At 49.2% G+C, this 17,562-nt stretch overlaps 1 protein-coding gene across 1 annotated transcript; it reads left to right on the top strand.

Moving 5' to 3' along the window:
* The first annotated feature begins 5,700 nt into the window (after positions 1-5,700).
* Zbtb39 (zinc finger and BTB domain containing 39) lies at positions 5,701-14,785 on the top strand. Its single transcript, XM_069986990.1, has 2 exons — positions 5,701-5,801; positions 8,133-14,785. Exon 2 carries the CDS (start codon positions 8,177-8,179, stop codon positions 10,310-10,312), a length of 2,136 nt encoding a protein of 711 aa, XP_069843091.1. The 5' UTR covers positions 5,701-5,801; positions 8,133-8,176; the 3' UTR covers positions 10,313-14,785.
* The last annotated feature ends 2,777 nt before the right edge of the window (positions 14,786-17,562 follow it).

Here is a 17,562-nt window from a genome sequence, read left to right as displayed (position 1 = left end):
ACAGATGATCATTAACTAGAAATACTTTTATTTTGTACGCACACTGATTGCTCCCAATAGTACCTTTACACAGTGTTTTGCACCATTAATGTCAGCTTGCCTCAGTGACTACAAAATTGACTACATGAATTTAGAAAATAATTTCTAAACTGGAAGACTTTTCCAGATCAGTATCATATAAAGAAAAAGTATGTATTTTAAAAGCTGGCCTGTACTTCTAGACCTCAATATCTGAATCTGACCCTACTTAATTAGAGAGGGAGCCGGGGATTGAAACTGGGCAAAGACTCTGCCACAGAGAGGAGGGGCCTATAGCCCTGTGCCAATCTCTGACTCTAAATGTCAGGCATGGGTTCTGTGATGACAAAATGGTGGCCCACATTCAGATTTTATAGTCCAGCAGGGCTGCAGACAAGCAAATTATAACTTGACCCGACCCCCCCTCCACCCCCAGGATGAAGGGTAGACAGGAAAGTTACTGCAGAGGCCAACAAAGAAAGTCTTCAGTTTTAAATGGCTGTCCCAGATTTTTTTTTCCTTACTCAGGGCATTGCTCTTAGTAGGCAGGTACTTTGTCATTTGAACTATCTGGCTATCTTAGTTATAAAAAGCAAAAACTAGCCGGGTGCTGGTGGCTCATGCCTGTAATCCTAACTACTCAGGAGGCTGAGATCTGATGATCATGGTTTGAAGCTGTTAGCTTCAAGTCTGTGAGACTTACCTATCTCTAATTAATCACCCAAAATGCCAGAAGTGAAGTTGTGGCTCAAGTGGTAGCCTTGAGCAAAAAGCTCAGAGACAGTGCTCAGGCTTGGAGTTCAAGCCCAGGGACTGGCACCAAAAAAAGAAAAAAAGAAAACATAGCCAATTACCTGTAGTTTACATCTGTAATCCTAGGATCTGAGGATTGTGGTTCAAAGCCAGGCCAGATACGAAAGTCCGTGAGACTCTACATTCAATAAACTACAGCTGGAAATGGAGATATGGCTCAAGTGGTAGAGCACTAGCCTTGAGCAAAAGAAGCTCAGGGACAGTGTCTAAGCTCTGAGTTCAAGTCCTAGGACCAGCACAACATACACACACACACACACACACACACAGTTCAGGGAGGACAGGCCCAGGCCTGAGCTCAAGTCCTAGGACTGGCACACACAAAAAAACAAAAAATAGAACTATACAACTTGTGGGTGGGGACAGGAGGGAAATACTGGGAGAGAGTGAGGGAAGGGGTGACATTGTCCAAAAAGAAATGCACTTATTACCTGACTTACGTAACGCCCCTGAACATCATCTTTTGAGTAATAATAAAAATAAATAAAAATAAAACTTTTTTTAAAGCAATAATGGGGCTGGGAGTGTATGTGGCCTAGTGGTAGAGTGCTTGTTTAGCATGCATGAAGCCCTGGGTTCGATTCCTCAGTACACATACATAGGAAAAGCCAGAAGTGACCATGTGGCTCAAGTGATAGAGCGCTAGCCTTGAGCTGAAGAGCTCAGGGACAGTGCCCAGGCCCAGAGCTCAAGCCCTACAACCGACTACAACAAACAAGCAAAAAAGCAAAAATATTTACTTAGATTCTATTTTGCTTCTGTTGCCAGCTTCTGCAGCACTGGCTCAGTAACGTGTAGAGGCCTTAAATACCTATGCATATGCTTGTGGATATCTTTTATTAATCCTCTGTGTCAATGGTCACAGTCCATTGACCCAAGGGTGTTCTGTAACCCCAATGAAACAGCCTGGGAAATCTTCAAGCTCCCTAATCTTAGCCTGGTGCCAGGGCTTGATTTTGTCCTAAATTACACCGATAGAAAGTCAACACTCAGCTCTTCTGAGACAGTGTCAAGGCAGGTCTTGAGCCAAAGTCCATTTCCTGAAGTTCTTTCACCCCAGTGAAAGTGCTGTTTCCAAGAGCTTTGGATTTACCCAATGCAGGGTGAGGAAAGGCGAGAACGCTCACCTTCATAGTCAAAGGTCAAACTACATTCCGCATCCCAAGCCCTAGAGCCAAACATCCCTTTGACTTTTCAAGATTAGCTATCTATAATATAGAAATGTATAGACATTTTTGCGGAGTTTGAAGGATTTCTTTTTTTTTTTTTTGTCAGTCGTGGGGCTTGAACTCTGGGCCTGGGCGCTGTCCCTCAGCTCTTCAGCTCAAAGCGAGCGCTCTACCACTTGAGCTACAGCGCCACTTCCGGTTTTCTGGTGGTTTATTGGAGATAGGAGTCTCACGGTCTCTCCTGCCCGGGCTGGCTTTGAACCGCGATCCTCAGCCTCCTGAGTAGCTAGGATTACAGGCGTGAGCCACCAGCGCCCGGCTGTTGAAGAATTTCTTGAGGTCAAGAAAACTACAAGAGTGCAGTCTGCTTACATGTCAAGTCACGAATATATGTGGAGGCGAGACAATGAGTATAAATGCAGAAAGGTTGCTCTCTGGTGGGGCTGACAAAAATTGCAGTACCAGGGTAAACAAAAATAAATTTTAAATCAGATTCCCTCCCTCCCTCCCTTCCTTTCCTTCCTCTTTCCTTCTTTCCCTTCCTTCCTTCTCTCTCCTTTCTCACATTGTCCTTTCCTTCCTTCTTTTTCCTCCTTTTCTCTCCTTTCCCTTCCTCCCTCCCTTTCCTCTCCCTTCCTACCTCCCTTTTCTCTCTCCCTCCTTTCCTTCTTCCTTCCCTTCCTCTCCCCCTCTTTCCCTCCATTCCTCCCTTCCTCTCTCCCTTTACTCCTTCCCTTCTTCCCTACCTCTCTCCCTCCTTCCTTCCTTCCTCCTTCCCTCTTTCCTTTTCTCCCCTTTTCCTTCTTTCTTTTTCCCTCATTTTCTGTACCCTCCCTCCTACCCTTCCTTCCTTCCGTCTTTCCTCAGGGTCTTACTATGTAGCCCAAGCTGGTCATGAATTTGCTATATAGCCCTGGCTGGTCTTGAACTACCAATCTCCTGCTTGGACTTCCAGAGTACTAAGATTTCATGTGTGCACTACCATATCTAGCTTCTCAGATTCCTATTTCTGGGCTTAGATGTGTGAAGGGATCTAGACCCTCCTTATCCTGTTGTAAAGAGGTTGATGCCTAGGGGGCTGGGAAGGTGGGCTCAGTGGTAGAGCGCTTGCCTTGCATGTCTGAGGCCCTGGGTTCGATTCCTTAGCACCACATAAGCAGAAAGAAAAAAAAGGCTGGAAGTGGCGCTGTGGCTCAAGTGGTAGAGCGCTAACCTTGAGCTGAAGAGCTGAGGGACAGCACCCAGGCCAAGAGTTCAGGCCCCATGACTGGAGCCCCCCCCCCCAAAAAAGAGGTTGATGCCTAAGGAGACTGATCAAGATTTCCACTATATTCCTACTTTCCTATCTAGCTTTGTACATATATGTCCTTGTGATTGTATACTGATCTACTCTGAAAGACTTAAGTGTAAACAGTATAAACTTTCATCTACACCCTTCAGGTGGTTTGTTAGCTCATGAAGTTCACTGGGGTGAACATTCCAAAGACAGCTAAAGCAGGTGATTAGAAAGATTGAACAAGCCAGGCACCAGTGGCTCATGCCTGTAATCCTGAGATCTAAGGATCATGGTTCAAAATCAGCCTGGGCAGGAAAGTACATGAGACTCTTATCTTTAATACCCCCTCAACTCCAAAAAAAAAAAAAAGCTGCAAGTGGAGCTATGGCTCAAGTGGTAGAGGGCTAGCCTTATGTAAAAAAAGCTAAGAGATAGCACGTAGGCCTTGAATTCAAGCCCTAGAACTGAGTGTATTTGTGTGTACACACATGCACACAGACAGACAGAAATATTGAACAGATATGGACCCTGCAAGTAAGCCATGCACTTCATGACTGTGTGAGCCAGGCTGGAGGCTGGTATGACATTCACCTCACACAGCCTTGGGGGCTGGGCCTGCCACATCATGTCAGCTCCAAGTGACCTTTTCACTATAAGGACAAAGTAGAACTGCCTACCCCCAGACTCTAAGAACAGGTCTTTTAGCCTTTTTTGTGACTCCTTACTAATAAATGGTACATCTTTGGCAGCATTTGCTAGAGTGTGTGCTTTAGATATCATGTACCACCAGTCCTGAGAGGGTGGAAATGAAGACACACGATCTTCCAAAGCGAAGTGACCATCACTAACTTAGATCATTGACAACATCTAGTGCCCCTCCTTATCATTGATCCATCAAAGAAATACTGAACCCTACCACATGCCTGTCCGAGGTAGGTGTTGGTAGTGGGCTAGCTTCAAGCAGAGAATGGGATGGGAGGGGAGGAGAGGGAGGGCAGGGGTGAAGAGGAGAGGGGAAGAGGGAAGAAGGGGTAAAATGGTAGGGTTTGGAACATGAAGGCTTCTTCCTTTTTAGAAGACAGAATGTGGGTAACTAGGACCTCACATGTCTTGGGGAGTGATGTAGGGGCCTGCAAGGGTAGGTAGTTTTAGCTCGATGACGATTCTTGAGCAGCAGCATTTGATAACAAACTCTGGGAGGAGATGGAGGCAGAGAGACTTGAGTTGTGGAGAGTCAGGGACTGGCCTAGGGGGGCCAAGATGCAATGGATCCTGTGTCTGACTAGACCTGGCTGTTGAAGAGGAAGGAGGGATGGCAGTGGATTACCAAAAGGATGGTTTGCGGGAACAAATGTAGCAATGGTACTCACTAGACACTATGTTGAAAATGAACTATATAACTTGTAGATGGAGATAGGAGGGAAAAACTGGAGTGAGGGGAGGGGGTGACATTGTCCAAAAAGAAATGTGCTCTTGGGCTGGGAATGTGGCTCAGTGGTAGAGTGCTTGCCTAGCACACATGAAGCCCTAGGTTTGATTCCTCAGTAGCACATAAACAGAAGAAGCCAGAAGTGGTGCTGTGGCTCAAGCAGTAGAGTGCTAGCCTTGAACAAAAGCAGCTCAGGGACAGTGCCCAGGCCTTGAGTTTAAGTCCCAGGACTGGCAAAAAAAAAAAGTACTCTTTACCTGACTTATGTAACTGTAATTCTTCTGTATGTCACCTTTATAATAATACTTTTTTCCTTTTTTTGGGGGGGGGTCCAGTCGTGGGGCCTGAACTCTGGGCCTGGGCGCTGTCCCTCAGCTCTTCAGCTCAAGGCTAGCACTCCACCACTTGGGCCACAGCGCCACTTCCGGCTTTTTTCTTTTTGCTTATGTGGTGCTGAGGAATCGAACCCAGGGCCTCAGGCATGCAAGGCAAGTGCTTCACCACTGAGCCACCTTCCCAGCCCCCACTTTTTTTTTTCCTTTTTAAAAAGGACATTTTAGCCCTCAAGCGCTCCTTCATTCATTCGTTGACACAGACTTTGTTAAGCACCTAGCACCTGTGCCAGGAATTGGCGTGCAAAACCGCGGCTCCCTGCGTCCCAGGAAGCCCACCGTGGTGGAAGAGACAAGTGAGCCAAGCAACTTGGGGCCGTGACAGAGGGAGAACAAGGGAGCTGACTTGGGACCGGGCTCTGCCCATCCCAGGTGGTGCAAGGATCAGGACGGGGTCGGGGACCAGCTCCGACTCGGCCTGCTCGGGGCTCGTGCGCGGCCCCGCCGTGAGGGGGCGCTGCCTCCTCCCGGGCGGCGGGGGGCGCTGCGGCCATGCGGCGGGGGGCGCTGCCTCCTCCGGGACGGCGGGGGGCGCTGCGGGCCGGGCGGCGGGGGCGGCCCGGGCCGGCGCGGCGAGCGGTGCGGCGGATGGAGAGTCTGGCCGCGGCCAGCGGCGCCGCCTCCTCGTCGGGCCGGGCACGGCGGGCCGGGGCCTTTGTGTGGGAGCTGGCGGCGGCGATGGTGCTCGGGACCCGCGGAGCCGGGTAAGTGCGGCGGGCCGAGGGCGGCCCCTGGCCGGGCACGACCCCGGCCCGGCCTTTCGGTCGCTCTCGCTGGGCCCCTACGGCCCGCCCGCCCCCCTGGGGTCGGCCCCGTCCTCTCGCCCCGCGCGCCGCCCGGCCGGCCCCGCCGCCGCGCCGGGGTCCCCGCGCCGCGCCCCGCCCCCCCACCCGGGTCATCGAGGGGACCGCCGCGCCCTTGGAGGCGGGGAGGGGGGGGGAACCGAGGCGCCTGGACACCCCCGCCTCTCCCCAGGTGGTGGATCCAATGCTCAGCCCTCGGCGGACCCCGACCCTTTGGAGGGGAGCCCCTTGGTTGTTGCGGGGGGGGGGTGCTCCTCCTTGGAAGTTCCGAATGTCCCGCCCCCCCCTTCCTTCCCCCCTTTGGAAGCTGCCCAGAGCCCTGACCCTCCCACCACCGCTGAGCGGCTCCCAGGGAGATGCGTACTGGTACTCAACCATACTCGAGCTTGCTGGGCCCCGGAAAAAGTTGGGACTTGTTGGTAGAATCCGGTGAAATGCAGAGGGTCTGGGCTGCCCTCGGCGAGGCGTGAGCCCCAGCAACTCACCGTTCTTCCTGGGAGCAGCAGGAGTTGAAAAGGGGCGCGGGGGGCGGGGGGGGCAGGGAGTGATGTTGAAGGAGCTACCTTCGTGATAGATTGGCTTTCGGAAGGGATCCGATTTTTGTTGGTATAAGGTCAACATTAAGCACAGACCCTGAGCAGAGATAAAGACAGATCCAAGTAATATTAAATACCACAGCTGTGTTTTGCTCTGTTTTCTTCTTTGGTCTTAACTTCACAAGACTGAGACAGTGTAATCAAGTAGCATGGGAAACGAGTCCAGGTTACAACAGGACAAGCATTGAGTGTAGGTAGGGAGAGTGGGGATTCAGATGTGTGAGGTTATTTAGGACACCGCCAAATGTTTCTTCTGTTAAATATTTTTAATTTTTTATTTAATTTATTTTTAAATAGATGCACAAAATTGCCATTTTACAGATCAGCTTATGAACACAATGCATCTTGATCAATGTCACCCCTTTTCATCATTCTCCCTCATCCCTCTCAACCGCACTCCTCTCCTTGAATTTCTTTATTTCATAAGATATGCATTGAACGTTGTGACTGTATTCTCCTCACTTCCTCTCTTTATTCATCTCCCCTCTCCCCTTAACCTCTCATCCTGCCTTTCAGGAAGCTAGAACTAATTTATAAATGTACAAGTAAACAAATATAGAACTGTGTGCAACTATACCCGAATGTATTAACCAAAGTATGGTATTTGCAGGAGAGAATTCAAAGGTTGTAATTCCTTAGAAAAACTAACCACCCAACAAAATAAATACCAAGAAATTGGCATTTGATTAATGTGTCTTCTTTAGTAGCCAATGGAGGTTTGATCATTTGGATTCAGATATATTTATGACAGTTGGCATCGCAGTAATAGATTCAATGAGATAGGAAAGCATGTATTTAGGAGGAAATTAATATGAGAAGACACAGTGAGGCAGTGAAATCAAGGATTGCATTAGGTAAGATGCTTTCAGCTTGGCTCTAGGGCACTAGCTTGAGGCTACACCCTCTCTCTCTCTCTCTCTCTCTCTCTCTCTCTCTCTCTCTCTCTCTCTCTCTCTCTCTCTCTCTCTCTCTCTCTCTCTCTCTTTCTCTCTTTCTCTTTCTTCTTGAGACAGTCTCCTTTGTGTAGCCCAGGCTGTCTTTGAACTCCAGACCCACCTCCCTAAGTGTTGGGATTACAAAAGTATACCACCACACCCAAGCTCTTCCTAGCTTTTATACCAAACTAATCAGATTGTTTTTCACTCCTTCTGGTGTGTGCATGCATTTGGGGGTGTGTGTGTTATTTGTGCTGGTACTGGGGCTTGAACTCAGGACCTAAGCATTGTCCCTTAGCTTTTTCTACTCAAAGCTGATGCTTTACCACTTGAGCCGTAGCTCTACTTCTAGAGCTGGTTAATTGGAGATATGGGTCTCACAGATTGGTCTGCCTGACCTGACTTCAAACTTCTACCCTCAGATTTCAGCTTCCTAAGTAGCTAGGGTTATAAGCATGAGCCACGAGTGCCTGGCCTCCTTCTGTGTCTTGTCATATAACTATGAGTTTATGCAGGGGGACGGGTCACTGTCTCTCCATTGTTGCTGTCTTTAGCCTCAGCAGCATGGAACAGCCTCTATGTCTGTTCATTCCCATTCCCTGGGGCCTGGCCCTATTCCAGATGACAGCATATTCTCCTGCAGTGTTCTTGTCTTGCAGGGATGTGTTTGGTCACCCACCTTTTGCTCTTGCTATCTGCAGATTAACTGTGCTGGTAAGGAGGCAACTGTACAGGAGCTGCTAAGATGGGCATGAGGATCAAACTGCAAAGCACCAACCACCCCAACAACCTGCTGAAGGAACTCAACAAGTGCCGGCTCTCGGAGACCATGTGTGATGTCACCATTGTGGTGGGGAGCCGCTCTTTCCCGGCCCACAAGGCCGTGCTGGCCTGTGCGGCTGGCTACTTCCAGAACCTCTTCCTGAATACTGGGCTTGATGCCGCCAGGACCTATGTGGTAGACTTCATAACTCCCGCCAACTTTGAGAAGATTCTCAGCTTTGTCTACACATCAGAGCTCTTCACAGACCTTATCAATGTTGGGGTCATCTACGAGGTAGCTGAGCGGCTGGGCATGGAGGACCTGCTTCAGGCCTGTCATTCCACCTTTCCTGACCTGGAGAGCACGGCTGTGACCAAACCCCTGAGCAGCACCAGTGACAGCCAGTATAGTAGTCTGACTTGTCCCGCAGCAGATCCCACCCATCCCCTTGGAGAACTCCGGGGTGGTGGGGAACACCTGGGTCCTGACAGACACTATGTGTTGTCCGCCGATACTGGAGGAAGCTACAAAGAGGAGGAGAGGAATGTTGCCAGTGATCCGAATCACCATAGCCAGCCTCTGCCGCAGCCACCTCTGCCGCCAAAGACAGAAGACCACGATGCCCCCGCCCCGTTCACGTCTGTGCCTCTAATGACCCAGCCAGGCCTAGGCACTGTCAATGCGGGCATCCAGACCAGTACCAGCTCTTGCCAGCCATACAAAGTTCAGAGCAATGGAGACTTCAATAAAAACAGCTTCTTTACTCCTGACAATGCAATAGACATTACCACTGGGACCAACTCCTGTCTGAGCAATAGTGACCACTCCAAAGAGCCAGGCTTTGGGCAGATGGATGAGCTCCAGCTGGAGGATCTGGGGGACGATGATCTGCAGTTTGAAGACCCCACTGAGGAGATCGGGACAGCTGAGGAGGTGATTGAGCTAAGTGATGACAGTGAGGATGAGCTGACTTTTGGCGAAAACGACAACCGGGAAAATAAGGCCATGCCCTGTCAGGTGTGTAAGAAAGTTCTAGAGCCCAACATTCAGCTGATCCGGCAGCATGCTCGGGACCACGTGGATCTGCTGACAGGCAACTGCAAAGTGTGTGAGACCCACTTCCAGGACCGAAACTCCCGGGTGACCCACGTCCTGTCCCACATTGGCATTTTCCTCTTCTCCTGCGACATGTGTGAAACCAAGTTCTTTACCCAGTGGCAGCTAACCCTTCACCGAAGGGATGGAATATTTGAGAACAACATCATTGTCCACCCCAATGAGCCCCTGCCTGGGAAACTAGGTATCTTTTCAGGGGCAGCCTCCCCAGAGTTGAAATGTGCTGCCTGTGGAAAAGCATTGGCCAAAGATTTCCACGTGGTCCGGGGCCACATCCTCGACCATCTGAACTTGAAAGGCCAGGCGTGCAGCGTCTGCGACCAGCGCCACCTCAACCTGTGTAGCCTCATGTGGCACACGCTCTCTCATCTGGGCATCTCAGTCTTCTCCTGCTCTGTCTGTGCCAGCAGCTTTGTGGACTGGCATCTCCTGGAGAAGCACGTGGCTGTGCACCAAAGCCTGGAAGATGCCCTCTTCCGCTGCCACCTGTGCAGCCAGAGCTTCAGGTCTGAGGCTGCCTACCGCTACCACGTCAGCCAGCACAAGTGTAACAGCAGCCTCGACTCGAGGCCTGGCTTGGGGCTGCAGCATCCGGCCCTGCAGAAGCGGAAGCTGCCAGTGGAGGAGTTTCTGAGTGAGGAGCTGGCTCTGCAGGGCCAGCCCGGGAACAGCAAGTACAGCTGCAAGGTCTGTGGCAAAAGGTTTGCCCACACAAGCGAGTTCAACTATCACCGGCGGATCCACACGGGGGAGAAACCCTACCAGTGTAAGGTATGCCACAAATTCTTCCGCGGCCGCTCCACTATCAAGTGCCACCTCAAGACACACTCAGGGGCACTCATGTACCGCTGCACGGTGTGTGGCCACTACAGCTCTACCCTTAACCTCATGAGCAAACATGTCGGGGTGCACAAAGGCAGCCTCCCGCCTGACTTCACCATTGAGCAGACCTTCATGTACATCATCCATTCCAAAGAGGCCGAAAAGAACCCGGACACCTGACTGAGTCCCAGCAGAGCCAGTGGGAGCTCCCAGGCGGCAGCCAGGATGGTGATTTTTCTAGAGGCTGTTGGTCCCTCCCCAGCTGAAGCTACAGTTTTGCCTTGCTAGGATTTCTCTTCTGTGTTGTGTTTGAAGAAGAAAGAAGAAATAGCACATAAGCTGTTACTGTTCCTGAGCAGCAATGGCCCTATCACGTTTACCTCCATACCTGTTCTTGCCCCAAAGGGCTGTGTTTTTGATTCTCTCAAGGCTGGTTTGGGGATCTAGTCGAAGCAGATCAACTAGATCCCTTCCCCAGCCTCTCTAGTTTTAGTTTACGGATAGGTTTTATGCTGCTAAGAATCCAACCAACAGCCTCACTGGATAGAGGAGGCGAAGAGGTTTTCACTGTGGGTGTTACCGCCAGATCTCTGATGGGATAACCAGCGATGAGAAAGATTTGGGGATTGTGGTCTCTCCAAAAGGACTGGCCAGCAGGGCACTTCACCTCAGTGCCGGGTTCTAGTGCCAGCCCTCATTCAGCAGGGAAAAGGTATCAGGGATGGAGGGGACCTGCTTGTTCCAGGGCTGACTGGACTGTGAAAATCTTTGGGCATCTCGAGCCAAACTAAGGACCAAGCTTCCTGTTCAGGATAGAAAGCTTTGGATCATTCCTTGCTGGCAGAAGGGGTGTCCTGTAGTGCCACCAGATGGGATCACCTGGATGGACAGAAGAGGCTTCCCTTTTCTCATTTCCAAAGAAACAATATTGTGGAGTGAAGGCCCAGGGCATCAGGCCTTCCCTGAAAGACAGGGAGCCACTCTGATACGGTCATCTGTCCTTTCTGGCCTCCTCCAGTGACCTTGAGTTTCCTAGTGGAAGTGGAGGGGAGGACTCTGACAAATAGCAGCCTTGCCTTAATTTACATCCAGTCTCCCACCCAGAAGGGTTTGGCCTGTAGTGTGGGTATGAAGACCCTGTGAGGTGGTGGAGTGGTAGACTGAGAGCCCTTTAGGATGAAAGGGCCTGAGTGACCCCAAAAGTGTAGCAGGGTATGCATTCTGACCATCCCAGCTTCCAACTATCCTAGGCTGGTAACCTATTGTTTACTTTGTGCTAAGTGGGAGCTTTGGCAGCTCACCTTTGACCTGCTGGAATCCATCCTGGTCTGTCATTGCTTAACCTCCAGGGGGTGCTGTTGGATGGCAGCTGGTTTAGGCCATCCTTCCCTAGGTGGCCCAGTCCACATGGCTGTTTGGCTGCATTCTTATTTGGTCTTTGAAGGGATCTCACCCAAAGAAGGCTGGAGAGAGAGAGGGCCTCAATCTTGCATACTTACAAGTGTCACCTCAGTAGCTTATACTACCTCACCCTGCTCAGGTGAGCTCTGGGAGTCCCTAGCCTCAGCCCTGTCACTGCAGCACCCCGGGGCTCAGTTACAAGCAAGTGGTTTTGATTAATTCACAAAGCCTTTTTGGATATTTATTTATTTTTTTGTTTTTGTATACATATCACCCAGCATCTCTTTTGGATAAGAAACTTTAGGAAAACGAGTTTCTCCCCAGCAAGTAGTCATACTCCACGGGCCGATCCTCACCACAGATTTGAGGCACAGGGGAGGATCTATGGGGAGAATGAGTCAAATCTTTTAAGCAAGTAAGTTATCTTTTCTCCACATTAGTCTGTAGCAGAATAAATCTGGTAGCCCTTTAAGGCAACAGCTGTAAGTTTTGAAAGGTTGGGGCCTGTTAAATTTCTAGACGGCTCACGAGGCTCACTGGCTAAACCCCACCTCTTTGGGTATTCCCCGTATTCACAACTGAACTCCACCTCCATCTATGAAGTTGTGTCCTGCCTTCATCCTGTGATGGAAGTTGAGAGGATCAAGCCACAGGAAGTGCCTCTTTTCAGCTTCTTATCCTAAACATAGGTGGCCTCCTGTCTTTGCCTCAATTAAGACACACGGGCAAACCAAAGTTCCATTCCTGATGGGCTCTTTAGTCCCCTATCAAATGACAAGACTTGTACAGTGGCTACTTTTCATTGGGGATAATCTTGTCAGGAAATCAGTGCTAATTTCTCATTCCTGTCACACTGACCAGTAAGAATTTAAGAAGAGAGGCAGGTCACTGGTGGCTCACATCTATAATCCTAGCTACTCAGGCTGAGAAAAGAGGATCATTGGGGCTGGGATGTAGCTCAGTGGCAAAGCGCTTGCCTAGCAAGTGCAACGTCCTGGGTTCGATCCCCAGTACCAAAAAAGAAAAGACAAAAAAAAATACAGTTAAAAAAAGAAAAGAGGATCATTGTTCAAAGCCAGCCCAGGCAGAAAAGTCTGTGTGACGTACCTTAACCATGAAACAAGCTGAAAGTGGAACTACAGGTTAAGTGGTAGTGTTAGCCTTGAGCAAAATAGCTAAGGGACAACATCTAGGTCCCAGTACTGGTACGCTTGTATATGCGTATATGCACGCGCGTGCGCACGCACACACACACACACACACACACACACACACACACACACACACACACACACACACACACACACACACACACACACACACACACACACACACGAAAAAACAAGAATTTAAGAAGGGAATGAACAGACTGCATGCTTTTCAAGCCTAAGGGATCCTCCCAGACAGTTGATGAGGCTCAGCTGTTGAATGGTCAGCTTGAGAGGAGTGGTACTTACAAGAATCCAGTCCGTAGGAGAGTGAATAAACATGCTGGAGAGCCCCTTTTCCTTAGCAGGACATAAAGGATGCTAGGTGGTCCGTATACTTAACTGAAACTGTGAAGTTTTCCCTTCTCAATCAGCAAACCAAAAAGCAGAACCTTGAATCTTTGCCCTTGAAACACTAAACAAAAAGCTGTACTCCCTGATTCTGCTTGAGCGTAAGTGGTTGATCAGGGAGACTCAGTTGGTCTCAGTCAGACATGTAGCAAACAGGATCTGTAGTTCCTGAGGCTCCTTGACCAAACCCTGCCCCTCTGTGCACCCCCGTATTCACAGCTGAACCCTGTATCCTTGTGAGATTGTTTGCTTTCTCTGCCTCTAGTTCACTGTTTGCTGAGTTGTTTTACTTGAAACACTATATTGTAGAGGGCATCTGGTGGAAGGTTGTTTTGTTTTTCATTTGCCAACCTAATGGCTGTTTGATTTTTTTTCCCTTCCTCTCTCCTGGAGGCCAGTTGAGCACTGTCCTGCTGAGGAGTTGTTGGACCGTTGAGTGGTCAAATAGTGCTTCACCTGTTTTCCTTTCGTGTTTCATCCTCAGGGCCAGCTGTATAACTGTAGAACATTCTTGTTCACAGCTGTCAGGAATTTCAGGATGGCAATTGTACAGCATTAAACCAAACTTGGGGCACTCCCATGTGTAAGGAAACTGTAACACTTGTCTGAGACTTGGATAAAAAGCAGGTTCTTGTGCCCCAGGTGCTGGTGACTCACCCCTATAATCCTGGCTACTCAGCAGGCTGAGATCTGAGGATCGTGGTTCAAAGCCAGCCCGGGCAAGAAAGTCCACCTTGAGGCTTATCTCCAATTAACCACCAGAAAATCAGAAGGGTGGCTCAAAATGGTAGACCACTAGCCTTGAGCAAAAAAGCTCAGGGACAGCACCCAGGCCCTAAATTCAAGCCCCATGACTGACAAAACAGCAAGTTCTCTGGCTGGAAGGGCTCAGTGCCCTGGCATGTGGGTGCTCTGCTGATCCTTAGTATTTGGTCCTAAAATTGAAGACTCCATAGAGTCCCCACAGGAAGGAAGGACCAGATAATCCCTAAGATCCAGGAAATGGATATAAGTTACTTTTCATTCTTCTATCTATCTGCAATCCTTTGTCTCCAGAACAAACATTTGGGCTTAAGTATCTTTTTCCCAGTCAGGTTTTTGCTACTGATAATTTTCTTCCTCTTCTGGCTTCCTGCTGTTCCTGTTCCCCTCCCCCCACCCCCCACTCCACTCCCCAACCCAGACTACTCAACTTTGAAATTGAAACCTTTCTAGATGGACACTGATGAGTTGGCATGGAAGTGGGCTGTGTGGAGCAGGGTGTGCCCATCAGGAGTGCCCACGGGTCCTTTCTCCTGCATCCTGTGGTGGGCCAGGAGACAGGCTATGAAACGTTACTTTCAATGTGACTCTATTAAATGCGACATCAGAATGAAAAGGAGACTTTCGGTTTTGATGTTTCTTTAACACCCTCCCCTGTCCAGTCCACCCACTCCTACTAGTTAAAAGTCTCTTAGGAAACCCAGAAGAGTTATTGTCAACTCCTTCCATTAAATTAAGAAGTACTGACCTCCTAATATTTAAGTGTTTACTATCTATTGCTGTAAAGTTTTGTATATTTTGTAAACTTTTCCCCCCTGAATAGTAGATGTCTAAAATCGTTGTACATCTGATTCTTTTATATTCCATTGTTCAGCACAAAGTGTGTTTTTTATTTAGAATAATAAAAACAAGAAGAAATTTGAAATGGGAATTGTCTTCCTGTGGGCTGTGAATCCATTCATAGCTTGAGTTCAGGGACACCTGGCTCATCTTTCTTTTAGGAGATGCCAGGATTCTTTCATAGGCTCATTCTCCTTTCCTGTAGCTGGAATTCCCCTCTTCCCCCCACTCCCCCCCCCCACTTGTTGACAGGATGCTAGTGGGAAATTAAGTTCCTTTGCAGGGGACATTCCTGCGGGGTCTTCTGTCAGAGAAGGGAGCATGGACTTTTGCCATGTCCACTTGGCCCCAAGTCATTATGTGAGGGATTTGGCCACATATCTTGCTATAATTATTTATGCTATGGGGAGCTGTGTGCCTTTGGAGGAGACAGATGGGGAGACAAAGTGAGGAAAAGAGCAGTCAGGGAAGTGGCAAAGGTTACATGCTGATAGGGTGTTCCCACAGAGACAGACAGACCTCTGCTCCGTCTCACAGAGCACACAGCCTACACACAGCCTAGGCCCAGCTCAGGAAAGCCTTGTAGTCAGCATAGCCAGTTCCCTCTCTTTTGTGGGCGGAAAGACTAAGGGTGATAACTGGGCCCGGGGAAGGGCCTCTGTGGTGATCCGCGAAGTAACAAATGGAAACAGGTTTCCTTCAGAAAGCTCTCAAGTCAGGGAATGTGGTAATAGGGCATGAAGCTTTGGTTTGCTAAATGGGGACAAGGGAAGAATGTCTTTCTGGTGCAGTGTCTGCATTGTTAGGGTGAACCCTCACTATAGCCCCCAGTCACAACCCAGAACTGTGGGGCACTGCTGGCTTATGCCTGAAATCTAGCTGCTTGGGAGGCTGAGATCTGACAATCCTGTTTCGAAGCCTACCCGGGCAGGAAAGTCTCACAGACTTCTCTCCAATTAACTATGAGGGAACCAGAAATGGAGCTGTGGCTCAAAGTAGTAGAGTGCTAGCCTTGAGCAGAAAAGCTCAGGGAGAGTACTCAGGCCCTGAGTTGAAGCTCCAAGACTGACCAAAAGAAAAACTTGAGCAGCTGTCAGGTTTAGACCCAATTAACAGGAGGAGATGGTAGACACTGGCTTTCCCTCTGTAACCCTGATAAAGCCCTGGGTTTGCAGTGAGTTTTTCATGAACCTGTCAAGTGCAGGCTGAAATTTCTAAAAGCAGACTTCCTGCAAGTGAGTGGTTGTTCCAGTGTATCCTTGCAGGCACACGGTTCCTGAGCAGGACTGGGGACGAGGGACCATGGAGAGGTCAGCAATTACACCTGCAAGCCCTCTGCTCTCTGCAAGCAGGACTACAAAGGCCAAGTATGTAGAACTGGAAACTAGCACCTGCTCTTAGGCTTTCACGACAGATTCTTCTCTTCATGTGCCTGGTGCTAGTTTTCCAGACTGATGAATGTACCTACAAGAGGAACCTCTCTCCCATCTGTTTTATTTGTTTGGTTTTTTGGGGGGGTCCGGTCGTGGGGCTTGAACTCTGGGCCTGGGCGCTGTCCCTCAGCTCTTCAGCTCAAGGCTAGCACTCTACCACTTTAGACACAGTGCCACTTCCAGCTTTTTTCTTTTTGCTTATGTGGTGCTAAGGAATCGAACCCAGGGCCTCATGCATGCAAGGCAAGCGCTCTACCACTGAGCCACCTTCCCAGCCCTGTTTTATATTAAGAAACAGAAGTTGCTAGACAGAGAAATCTTGGTGAAGATACTTGGTAAAGGAGAACTGATTTAGTGCCACAGCTCTGGCCTGTGACCGAAATCAGAAATTTCCACTTTGGCTTTTCCCATCACAGAGCAGGGAACAAAGGCAGAGGAATAGGGCTACTCTTGGTTCCTGTTGCTGCCTTTCCCTAGGTTGCCTTCCAGAATGAATGCCCCTGATATTTCCCTATGATTTGGAGAGAGAATCAAGGGAGGAGGGTGGCAGAGGGATTTCTGAGAGCCCTATCTCTTTAATATATGGTGTCTTAGGCCAGGCATAGTGGCTTACACCTATAATGGGGAAGACTGAGGTTCAAGGCCAGACTGGGCAAAAAATGAAACTTATCTCAAGCAAGATGTGAGCAATGATTCATATCTGTAATTCTAGCTATAAAGACAGAAGCTAGGCCACAGGTAGAAAACAAAACCCTATGTGAAAAATAACCTAGGAACTGGATATCACTCAAGTGGTAGAGCACCAGCTCCTCAGAATGCTGAGATCTGAAGATTCAGGTTCGATGCCAGCCCAGACAGAAAAGTCCACAAGAGTTTTTTTCCTTCATTAAACTATCTCCCCCAAAACCCAGAAGTGGAGCTGTGACTCGTGGTAGGGTGCTCAGAGACAGTGTGCAGGCTCTAAATTTGAGCTCTAGGACCAGTACAAAAAATCCAAGCAAGAGTGCAAGTTGTGAGTTCAACCCTAAGGAACAAGCCCCCCAAAAAAGTGGGGGAGGGGAGAAAAAGAAGAGAGAGGGAGGGAGAGAGAAAAGAAAGCAAAGAGAGAAAGGGGAGAGAAAAATAACCTAAAGCAAAAAGGACAGGGTTGGCTCTAGTAGTGAGAATACCTGCTGAGCAAGTGTGTGGTCCCAACTTCAAACTCTAGTACCATTAAAAGAAAAAAAAATAGTGTGTCCTAGTTTTGGAGGTGAGGAGGTTCACTGTGAGGAACACAGCTTGCCTGTGCTTGGGGGTTGGGGTGGGGGTGGTAAGGGGTAGAGAGCAGGATGGACAAGGGGAAGGGAAGGGTATCAGCAAGGAAATGGAGCCATGTTTCCTGGATGTCAAGGGTGAAGAGACCATCCTGCTGACCCAGCTGCCAGGGTGTCTGAGC

Source organism: Dipodomys merriami, unplaced genomic scaffold (assembly GCF_024711535.1).
Source record: "Dipodomys merriami isolate MVZ:Mamm:240054 unplaced genomic scaffold, mDipMer1.0.p SCAF_10, whole genome shotgun sequence".
Classification (NCBI taxonomy): Eukaryota; Metazoa; Chordata; class Mammalia; order Rodentia; family Heteromyidae; genus Dipodomys; species Dipodomys merriami.
This window is presented reverse-complemented; position numbering and strand designations above follow the sequence as displayed.